The sequence below is a fragment of the Zootoca vivipara genome, chromosome 8 (assembly GCF_963506605.1).
Source record: "Zootoca vivipara chromosome 8, rZooViv1.1, whole genome shotgun sequence".
NCBI lineage: Eukaryota > Metazoa > Chordata > Lepidosauria > Squamata > Lacertidae > Zootoca > Zootoca vivipara.
In genome coordinates, this window is record NC_083283.1 from 49,927,617 (window position 1) to 49,939,661 (window position 12,045).

Sequence of the window (12,045 nt, forward strand, 5' to 3'; positions counted from 1 at the left end):
TTTATATAAATTACATTATATAAATTGAAGACTCTTAAAATGTGTTGCTTTCATTAAGAGTTAAAAATTCTCAGGGGGGGGGGATATTATGATTATGTATGCAAATGAGTGTGTGAGCCAAGATGAAGCCTTTGTATAAAAATGGTTTTCCTTCACCTTGTGGAAATAATCCCCAGTGCTGGGTTTTGGAATGCAGAGATGTTATATGGATGTGGGGAGAGAGCCCAGAGTTTGAAGCTACACTGCTGTTAAAGTTGTGAAACTATGTTGCAATTAAAGATGTGACTTTGGAAATGAACCCACATCCTGTTGATCAAAAGGATCTGATTATGGCTCACTTGGGCTGCAATGCTATACATGCCTACTTGGGAGCAAATCCCACTGAACTCAGTAGGACGCACTTCTGAGTAGACATGCATTTTTCTGTCCGTCTTGTTCTCCTTTTCTACACATGCACATATTTAACATACTGTTATTTATCTCATTTTTGCCTCTTAAAATGTTATTGTTTATCAAATTTTGCTTGCATATTTTCAAACTCTTTAGTTCGCAAAATAACCATTCATAGGAAAAGAGGAACTGGCCTTCTGTAAAAATGTTCAGGGCCCTTGATTAAATTTAGAAGTCTATGCTTTTGGCAGATGCAGAAATAACGTCATTCCAGCCATCACCGCATTCTAGGAAAGCCTAAATCAACATTACTTATTTTGCACATTGGTCTTTCACAACTGCTGCTCAATTGACACAGTAATAAAATATCTTTGGGCCAATTAAGTACTTGGGCTATTGGCCTCTCAAATAATCAGCCTGCTGGGGTACTGTGGTTGAGAAATAGTTAGGCTGCGACTTTTTTAAGCCTAAAACTTGTGCCCTCTTAGTAGGTCGGGGAGGCATGGTGGGAGAGGACACAGGGCACAGAAAACAAGGGTTTCTTTTGTACCTTGTTGTCAATAACAGCTGCAGCAGTGACCTGAGTATAAGCTAACATATTGACTGATGCATGTGAAGTTTGAGGTAGCAGCAGTGGGAAACTGTCACTGGTTGAATTAAAAATATTTGTATTTTGCCTTATTGATAGCCATAACGAGGGAGCAGCTAGGGAAGCAGAAAAGGAAAAACAAATTTTCTGTTTTCTTCAGAAACTTAGACTGTGAATAATTCTCATGCCATGCAGAAAAATGGTAAGATTTTGTGCACGGTCTTGGAACGCATGTCCTTGTATGGCAGGTATTGTTAGATTCTACCAGTAATCCACTTTCGACATTCTCTATTCTTGTGGAGGTGAGACATCTTGATTATTTCAAAATCTTGATTGTTAATCTTAAAACTCTCTCCCAATGATTGGAAAAGGGATAGTTTGGAGGGAGAAAAAAAACACTCTATACTGTTTATTTTCCACCTTCTGCCTAGCCAAAGCTTTAAGAATAGGAATTGTGATGTACTCTTATTCATCTTTTTGTGCACTTAGCTTTAGAAATTGCTGAATGATAATCTTGCCTTTTCTTTGAATTTCCGCCATGCCAAGGATGCCCAAGTGTCAGCCATTATGCTTGTGGATTATATAATTCCATATGTGTGAGAGATTCTGGTTCATTAAAATGTTAGCTAATACATATTTTAAAATACATTTCTGGCTTTGTTTTGCCATTGCTGTGCCAATACAGTGGTACCTCTACTTATAGACGCGATCCGTTCCGGGGTGCCGTTCGCACCCCGAAAAGTCTGTAAGTAGAGCGGCACTTCTGTGCGTGTTCGTGACGCAACAGAGTGCTTCTGTGTGAAGCGGCAGAGCAGTCCTGCGCATGCGTGAAGCATGCAGAATGCTTTTGCACTGTGCAGCGAAACCCAGAAGTATACACTTCCGGGTTTGCCATGTTCGCAACCCAAAAATCCGCAACATGAACCTAACGCACTTAGAGGCATGACTGTATAGCCAATGAAAATAACAAAGGCATGTTTTAGCTGAAATATAACTTAATCTTATATATGTATGGATTGTTCAAGATGTGAATTGTAAATATTATTACTTCATTAATATCCCACCATTCCTGCAAGGAGCTCAAGGGGTGTATATGGTTCCCCCCTCCTCATTTTATCCTCACAACAACCCTGTGAGGTAGGTTAGGCTGAGAAACTGTGATTGGCCCAAGGGCACCAGTGAGCTTTATGGCTGAGTAGGGATTCGAACCCTGGTTTCCCAGGTCTTAGTCCAGCATTGTAGTTTGCCCTGCATATTTGAAGTTTGATTTGTATTTGCTGTAAACAGGAAACTGAATGGAAGGAAAACCTATTCATTCTTGCACGTACAAACATGAACATTATTCTGTCATTGATGTGTTTTTCCTGTTAATTTGAATGGCTAAAGGTGTGAACCTTCAAGATTAATGATGTGACAAGTTTGTCCCAAAGTGCCATAATTTTAATTGATGCATTAATTGAATCTGAGGCGTGTAAAGCAATTATCATGTCTTCCAAAAGGAAAACATTTGTAATACCCTGGGGCGTTTTCTTTAATCTTTAAGACATTTTATGGGCATTGCGACTTTGTAAAACTACAGTGACTTTCTAGGTTAATCTCTCATCACCATGGTTTCACTGCGCGCGTGCACGCACACACATACACCATCAATCCTGTATGAACCAAAGAAAGTCAGTCCTTGTTCCTTTTTTCTTTAATGAAAGCTTTACATATTCAGGGTTTTCTTCTTCAAAGGAATCCTTCTGGTTATTTTAACCTTCCCCTTACATTTTTCATTTATTGAACTGTTACTGTGTTGGTGGTCGTAATATTAATGGGAGACTAGATACAGATAAACGATTACTTATTTAAGTGTTCTGGTAAGTGGGCAGTGGCACAACAGTCCTTATAATTCTGGAGCTTCCTGCGCTTGTAACTTCTGAATTCTTAAAGGACCTTTAAGTTATTATGTTGCTCATCATTAAGGTTGGAGAAATCAGTATATTATGTACAGATGGGGGCCATTTTGTGCGCATCCAATTGATGCATGACCGCTAATGCTTGGGGCCTTTTGGTCCTGAAAGAAGGTGTAGCGGGGCAAAACAGGCTTTTGTTTGCTCCGCTGACGTGCGTGAGGGCCAGGAATGGAACCCCTGCACAAAATGGTCACCACCTGTATGTAGGAATGGGAAACCATTTTTCTACAAAGGGTTGTTTGCTGGGACAAGCTAACTTAGGGCCAGAGCCAAAAGTGGATGGACTTTGCACCACTGTAAGATTTTATCATTCTTTCTCTGCAAGCTTAATGAAAATAGACTCTGGACACATGTCAAACCTCCAGCCGGATGGGGAGCCCTACTGTGAATGCCTTCTTGTACCTATCTCTGGTCTATATGTGAAACTTCTATAGAAAACTTTCTGTAACAGGATGGCAAGATAGCACAGTACCATAGTGCATCATTTTTCAATTTTGTGCAGGTTTCTTCCTATTCCCCTGGACAATGAGTTACTTGAATTGATTGCAATAATAGGAAGGATGTTATTACATAAACACTTCTTTTTCTTGAAGGATGTTTCACCTTCCTCTTTTTTAACACTCCTTATCTACCCTAGAGTGACACTTTTTCTCTCTTTCTTCCCCCACAGCTGAACTAGAGTTTGTTCAGATTATCATCATAATCGTGGTTATAACTGTTATGATAGTGGTGATCATCTGCTTATTGAATCATTATAAAGTGTCAACACGGTCATTCATCAGTCGGCAGAGCCAACGCAGGAGGCAAGAAGAATCTTTACAAACGGTGAGTTGAAACTTCCATGCTACTCATATTGGTTTAATATATGTATTGTGGCAGACCTTTTATTTATTTGCCATATTAATATGCTACTCAATAATGGCATTCTCTGGGCAGCCTCCAGTATTGCTAAACTATTGGGAACCAGGCAAGCCCATCTAGGAAGAACATTCACATATAGGATCCCAGCAACAAAAGTCTTTCTCCCTTGTAGCCACCAGTCACACCTCACTTGGAAGGGTCACCTGAAGTTTACAGGCAAACAATTGGTCACCCAGGGGGGGGGGGGAGGAAATTGTGTTCAGATATTTCTTAACCGCCTTGCATCAGAACATTCCAGGGCAATGTACAAAAGTGTGAGAACCATTTACACAACATATGCTAGTCTTTGTAAATACTTTCAGAAGATAGGGAGTGTAGGAGTGCCGTGGTTGTAACCGTAAGAATTCTGATGGCCAAATTCTACACTAATTGAAACCTCCAGGTGGTTGACTGGGGTGGTCCCACATACAGTGATATCTCTACTTACGAATAACTCTACTTACAAATGTTTCTACTTACGAATAGAGCTCCGTCCGCCATCTTGGATGCGTTTTAGATAGGATTTTTTCTACTTACGAATTTTTAGATAGGGTTGCTTCTACTTACGAATTTTTTCTCCCAATGCATTCCTATGGGATTCGACTTACAATTTGTTTCGACTTACAAATGTGCGTTCGGAACGCATTAAATTCCTAAGTAGAGGTACCACTGTATAACACATTACATTAATCCAACCAAGAGTTACTAGAGCATGAATCACCCTGGCACGGCCGACCTATCCAGGCCACCAAATCATTGGAAGCTGGTAAAAGGGCCTCTGTATCCTATCTCTAATAAATTCTGTGCTTGCTGATTTACTACAAAAAAGTTAGCAGAGTTTTAAAATGATTCTGCATATGTATCTAAATGCTGTGCTTGGCTTTGTTTCATTCAAGAAGTGTGAAGGCCCTTCCTTTTATATCACATTTTTGTAGTTCATCCATCTCCACTGCCATGGGGGGTCGTTCATTGGGCTTTTCCTTATATCCTCAGATATAAGGTAGATTAGGGTGAGAAAGAATTTACGGCCACTTAAGGCCAATCCAATCCCAGGATTGGATTTGGATCTGGGTCTTTCTGATCCAGTACTACCCATGACTCTTCAAATGGTTGAGGCCATTCACGGAGGAAGATATGACTGGTGCTCACCCATTGTTAATATTGCCAAGTCCTAATCTTAGTCATGTTTAGCAATCCTGAGGCACTTATCCATAATCTTATTGAACTAAGGCTATTTTTTAAAGGATGCTCAGGTTTTTGGAGGTCTGTCTTTCTGTATGCCAAATTGGCAGCCTTGCCTCATGGCAAATGAGTTGTATGACCTGTTATCCACAAATAAGGAACTTCTGCCAGCTGAATGAAATAAGTTGTTGACTCAAGTCTGGCAGTGTGAAGTCTGGCAGTGGGCTTCAGAACAGCAATGCAAATTCCATGGCCACTACATTATGTATGGATGTATGTGTTTTATTTGTTGGGGGGGGGAGGGGGAGAAACCTGTGGTTTCTTCTCGGGTGGTTGTTTTCTACCCCTGGCATTACTGCTATGTGAAAAAACACATGCAACTGTAATAAATGCAACTTTTCTTAATCAACAAGATCATTTAAGGGCTAAAGAACTGACTAGAACACACCTACAGGAAGAGAAAGTATGAATGGGTATATAACGTTAAGTACCCATAATCATGCCTAGAAATCCTGGTTAGACCGCGCTATCCAGATGTGCACTTAATTGGCATGAAAGTGTACATGTATGTTCCACACCCTTAATGTGTTTCCAGGAAGCACCAGTGTTTTTGTAGCAAATGTATTGCTGCATGAAGTGTGCAGCTGTTCTCTGTGGTAGACATTTGGGTTGTAGTAATCAGGTGTGATCTGGACTCTCAGTCTGGTATTTCTTTCACTGGTTGTATTCAGAGTCTAAAAGGAAGTTTTAACTGTGGCCATCCTTAGTGACTGAGAGGTATCAAATATCCAATGAATTAGACATTATCTGCCTCTCTGCTTAGATCTTGAACAACCACCGTGACCGGAAGCCTCCAGTGACTAGGCCTTTATGTTGTCTGATTAAGATGACTGAATTAGAAAAAGCAGTTACGGAGATGTATCATAAAATCGTGTTTAAAAACAACAGCAAAAAAACAACAACAACACCCCTTTAAAATTCTATTAAATTGTCAATCTTTTTATTTTATTTAAAATTTTTTGAAGGCCTTGGTTCTTTTCAATTGGTGATAATGACTGGGTAGTTGATTGCGGGGAAAGTAATTATGTGTGTGCATATCCTGATTCCGGATTTAGAATGTTTGCTGACTAATAATGCCTGAAAGCCGCTGCAGCTTCCTTAACAGAAGAAGCCTGAGTCTTGGGTGAGGGGGAGCAAGATTTAAAAATATGACATATATGAAAGAAAACAGTCATTTTTCTCTTGCCAGAGTTGAGTGAATTTAGCAAAGTCTTTCTGGTTAGCTTTAGAGTAGTTGTATGGTTAGGGCTAGGCAGCCTTTTCTTTCCCTCTCCCTCCACCCTCCAAATTCTGAATATTCCCTTTCTGATTCCACATTTAATATTCCTTAGAAAAATGCAAGATTCATTCCTTTTTTTCTCCCGCTAACTTTGAACTGCTGCACCAGTTCTGCCTCTAATAACTGCAGCTCTTTCTTGTACAATTTCAAGATGCCCCACTGTCTAGGGGTGGCGGAGAGAAACATGCCGCTTGAGCAGTTTTGAACAGAATCACTATATGAACATGGAAACCACGCCTCCTATGAAGTCAGACTATTCATCCATCTAGCTTAGCATTGTCTACTTTGGCTGGCAGCAGCTCTGAGGCGGAGGTTTTTTCCAAGCTCTGATATCTGGGATCTTTTGCATCCAACTTATGCTCTGTACAGTGAACTAATGCCTACTGCTAAAACAAAATAGGTGAAATGGTATAACTGGGTCAGTACATTTTCTTACTTATATATTTATCTCCTTGGCAAAAAAATAACCCAGAGAGGCATTCAGTTTGTTTGAATCCTGTCCTTCAGGTGCTGTTTCTAGCCTTGCTCCCTGACGACTGAATGTTTTTTAGGAAGGAAGTCTTTGCACATTCAGGCTTATGTGCAAAGGCTTCCTGCTTGCAGAAGTTTCTGTTGTTGTGGCCACCAGGCATCAGAACCCTCTCCGCTGATCTTAGTACCTGAGAGGTAGTTCCCATGCCCTCTCAAGCTCAGTGTGTGTGTGTGTGTGTGCCCCTGGAAAGGGCATGCTCTGTGGTGGCCCCAAAGTTGTAGAATTCCCTCCTTGCAGAGATTTGCCTGGCACCTTCATTATACAGCTTTCAGCAAATGCTGGACTCACCTCTTTACTTTGGCTTTTGACACTTGAGATGTATATTTTTGAGGGCCCAGCTTTTTCTGTGATTATATGTTGTTTTGTACTGTTTTTAATATTGTGTTACCTGCCATGAGACCTCAGAGTGAAGGGGATGATGATGATGATGATGATGATGGAATAATAATGTGTTTAGAGAAAATTGCCAGGGTTTAGTTCAATGATGCCAAGATTGAAGTTCAGGTAAAACATCTGTGACAGCTTTGTAATCAATGGACTATTTTACAGTGGTAATAAATAATGGGATTGCCCAACAGGCAAGAAGTAACATGCATCTTTTGTTCCACTCTGCGACATATATTGTGTCATTTAAGAGAACTAGCAGGTGTCTTGCTGTTTGTGTATTGCCAAAATACATTCTTTCCATAATATTCTTTCCCCCAAAATGGTTTCATAAAAATGTTTCCTAGGTTTTTACAGAACTAGAACTTCACAATAATTGTGCAGTAACATTTCCCTTTGGAAGTTTCCTTGACTGCTGGGAGCAGGACAGGAAGGGCGTTTTCTGAAGCTCCAGTGACATAGGTGGGCCTCTAAAACCAAAGGGAGTTGGAAAAGTATTATTCTTTGCTACTGCTGCTACAACTTCAGCCACGAGCCTAGTTGCTTGTGGTAAGTCACCATCTCTTCTTAACAGCGAAAGCTTTTGTAAACTGGAAGACCATGTGCATGGCTTACTATCTGTTCAAAGATTTGTTTCTGAAGTTGAATTATTGTATCTCATCAATCGTTAATTGGTCAGTTGCATACCTACAGTAATCAATAAAATGAAAATAAAAAATCTAAATGCACCTGCTTAAAGTTGCTGGGCACAACATGCATTTGGGGGGGGAGGAGAGTTCTGTCAGGATTTAAGGTGCGCCATGATACAGGCTAAGTGTTTATGGATGTAGCACATAGCTGCCAAGTTATCCCTTTTTTAAGGGAAATTCCCTTATGCTGAATAGGCTTCCTCGTGAGAAAAGGGAAAACTTGGCAGCTATGATGTAGCACAGTCTGGAAAGCCTGGTTTGTCATGGTAACCCTAGGCAATTTCATAGACGTTTCTGATCAACTTTCTTACTTGCATTATGCTGTATAGCAAATATTTGTCCTGTGTCTGCTCAGTAAAAAGAAGTGAGGAAGATTTGATTATGCAAAAAGTTGTAAAACTTAGTGGTCCTCACTTAGTTGTTTTTCTGCTTCTTTTGGACTGTCAGGGCATTCTTCCACTGGTTGGCAAACCCCCCCCCCCAATAATAATCAATTGTGTGTTTCTTGCATTAGTTGCTATTTTATTTGTTGGTTTGCTTTTTTTGAGGCTATTTTCTCTCTTTCTGAATTTGTCATGTGTGGCTTTTAATGGAATCCTGCACGTACTTGCCTGTCGCTTTCTAGTGTAGTATGCACTGTGGCATTGCTTGTGCTCTGCTTTGGAGAGGAAGTGTTTGGTGTCATTAAGAAATATATTGGTCTGCCCTGTTCTCTTTTCTCTGTCCCAAAGGACAGCTAGGCTATAACCAGGTAAAAGGTGCAGACCCAAAAGTGCAGACCCTTGTGTGCAGGGACCATGTTCAGCATAGTCCTGAGATTAGACATATGTGGCCTCTTGCTGCCACCTAGAGAAAAAATTAAAAAATGACACAGAAACCCCATTACTTGCGAATGCAGTGGGAAAGTTATTGTCATTACGTATCCTTTTGCTTATTGTATTTCTAATATAATTATAGCAGTGCACCATTATCACACTTTTTATTCAGTCAGAGGAACACGTGTGTTGTGTTATCTTTTGAGAGAAGTGACAACTTTTGCATCTTAGTCTTCATGGCTCCTGCTTGCTTTGCCTGATCTTGAGCTCGGGGGTGTGACTGAATATCTACTTTGACCTTACTCCTGGCACCAAAGGCATGACATGAGTAGAATATAAAGCTATGTAAATATCTCCCTCTTGAGCAAGGTGATAGACTAATTTCACACTTGCCACTTTTGAGCTTCTGTCTTGCCATTGGTATATGTGTGTGCATTACAGAAATGAGCTTTGAAATGTGCTTTGCCCCCCCCCCATGGAATCTTTTTTTGAAATAGAGTTAAAAGTTAATAATTGAAAGGAGACCAGGATCCAAGTGTGTAAAAAGCACCTCTGATAAATCACCTTTCAGTAGCTCAGTCGGTAGAACATGAGACGAAAGAACGAAAATCTCTTCCTTTTTTATTATGTAATAGGGAAGTGGTGTTTGGAAGCGCAGTCAGTCTCTAAGTGGTACACCTTGACTTTCTGCTGCTGTTCTCTTATAAGATCCTTTAACTAGCAGACATAAGCTCTGTAAAATTGTGTAGCTTCCAATCCCAGAAGCATGACTCAGTGCACAGGCCCTTGATACAAATTGCATATGTTAATTTATATTTATAGATGCAAATTTAGGTCAGCTTGCAGAGGAGAATTTGCCTTGTAAAGCAATGTAATTTTTAAAAAGTTTTATTTTTATAAAGACTAAGAAGAGATGGGAGATTCAGGGCCAGGTGCAAAAGACCTTGGATTCAAGCCCCCCTGGGTCATACCCTAACAATGTCCTTGCCCAAAATGTTTTGACCATAAAATTGTCTGTTTGGAAAACTCCCAATGGCCTAGTTCAGCGTTTCTCAACCGCTGTTCCGCGGCACAATAGTGTGCCGCGAGACACTGGCTGGTGTGCCGCGACGTGCGGCGGGGAGAAGGGCGATTTGAAGCCGGACGGGTCACGACGCTGCTTCCGTTCCCGCCGCCGGCCGACTCAGGTCGGGTCCTGCCTGCGCCTCCTGCCCAGCCGCCGCTCGGCCTAGTCGCGGCCGCCTCCGCTCTTCTCCCTCTTTCCTGCCTCCCGCGTTGCTGCCCTTTATGCCACCTGGGTGCGAGCGCCGCGTCCCCCCCGATGCCTGAGGCTCCGGGTAAGGAAGTGACAAAGCAGAGCTCTCTGCCCCTTCCCGCCGCCTCACGTCTTTCTCTCCTCCTAAGCGGGAGGCGGCCTCGGTGGCCTGTTTATTAGAATGCAAGGCCCGGGATGGAGAAGGGGGGTTCCCTCTGCATTTGCTGGTGGGGGTGGGGGTTTCACCGCAGCCGTACGACCCAGCGGCTGCGAAGAGCCTCCTTCCGGCCCCCGACGAGGTTTGCAGAACAAACTTGCGAGCGAGCGGTTGCGCTGTCTTCCAGGACGAGGTCTTTCTTGCGTGGATGGGCTTGTTTTTGTTTTGCTCGCTCGGGAGCATGCACTGCAGTTCCCCCGCGGTAAACTGATAATGTGTGTGTGTGTGTGTGTGTGTGTGTGTTTGTGTGTAAATAGTAACATTGCATTTGGGGGTGGGGGTGGGGTGGAGAAGCAGCTCCCTGGAGGAAGTGGCAAGGTTGCCCTTTGTTCGCGTTGAAGCTGTGTGTAATAATGTGGCCGATCCTGTCAGTGTTTAGTGAGCAGGAGTGAGGTTTTTGATGAGACAGAGATGGTTTGGGCCATTAAGGAGTTTTGATACCTGGCTGCTTAAAAAAAAAGTTCGAAGTTGAGGCCTTGTATGTAGCACATCTTTCAGTCGTGGCAAACTGCTGTGCAGGGAAATCTTTTAAATACCATTGTTTAAGAAAAATTATTTTAAATGGAAAGTTAATAAAGAACAAAGGTTACTGACAAGGCTGGATACTGAAAATTGTGTAAGTAATGCAAACCAATAGATTTCTAATACAGTATGATGTAAAATGTCAAGCAGGTAATACCTTTCTTTAAAAGAAAACCAGAAATGGGTATTCAGCTCTTAATGAGATATGCATACAGTCATAATTATATAGTCAATATAGGGCGGCACAGAGTTATTTTTTTTAACTTTTTAAATGGTGGTGTGCCTCGTGATTTTTTTCATGGAACAAGTGTGCCTTGGCCCAAAAAAGGTTGAGAAACACTGGCCTAGTTGAGACATAACTATCCCAAGCCCAACAAATGATGCTTTATGAGCCTGGGAAGTCAAGACACCACCCCCGCTCCTCACGTGCCCTGCTTCACCACAGATGTCCTTGTTTCTTCAACCACAGTTTCCCTTGACATTCAAACAGACAAAGTATGGATTACAGTGCATTCGCAGCCTGGATAGCTTAGTGGGTTAGAGCATGGTGCTGGTAAGACCAAGGTTGCAGGTTTGATCCTTGGATGGGACAGCTGGATTTTCCTGCATTGCCGGGAGTTGGGCTAGAAGATGATCCTCAGAGTCTCTTCCAACTCTAGGATTCTACGAGTCTATGACTCACATACCTATCTTCTTGGAAGCAAGTCCCATTGAATCCACGAGGTTTATTTCTAGGTACATGAGTGCAGGATTGTATCCTTAAAAACTAAGATAGCTTCACTGGAGCCAGTAAGGGAATGTGAGCTTGCAGGCTCCTGGGCCAGTAAACCATGGTTTATGTCAGGCATCCCCAAACTTTGGCCCTCCAGATGTTTTGGACTACAATTCCCATCATCCCTGACCACTGATCCTGTTAGCTAGGGATCATGGGAGTTGTAGGCCGAAACATCTGGAGGGCCGCAGTTTGGGGGTGCCTGGTTTATGTAGTTCATTGCATCTGTATGAGGCCAATATGTATAAGAATTACAGGTTTGGAGACAGTTGATTTGAATTACTGTGTCTTGAAGGAGTACAGTTACAGTGGTACCTTGAGTTCCAGATGCCTTAGGTTACAAACTCCGCTAATCTGGAAGAGTTGCCTTGAGTTGAGAACTTTGCCCTAGGATGAGAACAGAAATTGTTTGCCAGCGGTGCAGCGGCAGCAAGAGGCCCCATTAGTGAAAGCACGCCTCTGGTTAAGAACAGTTTCAGGTTAAGAACGGAACTCCGGAACGAA

At 42.0% G+C, this 12,045-nt stretch overlaps 1 protein-coding gene across 4 annotated transcripts in view; it reads left to right on the plus strand.

The window, feature by feature from the left end:
- LDLRAD4 (low density lipoprotein receptor class A domain containing 4) overlaps positions 1–12,045 on the plus strand; it is a 278,078-nt gene that overhangs the window by 249,843 nt on the left and 16,190 nt on the right. For all 4 annotated transcript variants that reach the window (XM_035124991.2, XM_035124995.2, XM_035124992.2 and 1 more), the window contains one exon: positions 3,605–3,759. In XM_035124991.2, coding sequence (XP_034980882.1) covers positions 3,605–3,759 — 155 coding nt within the window. The remainder of the gene's footprint in view (positions 1–3,604; positions 3,760–12,045) is intronic.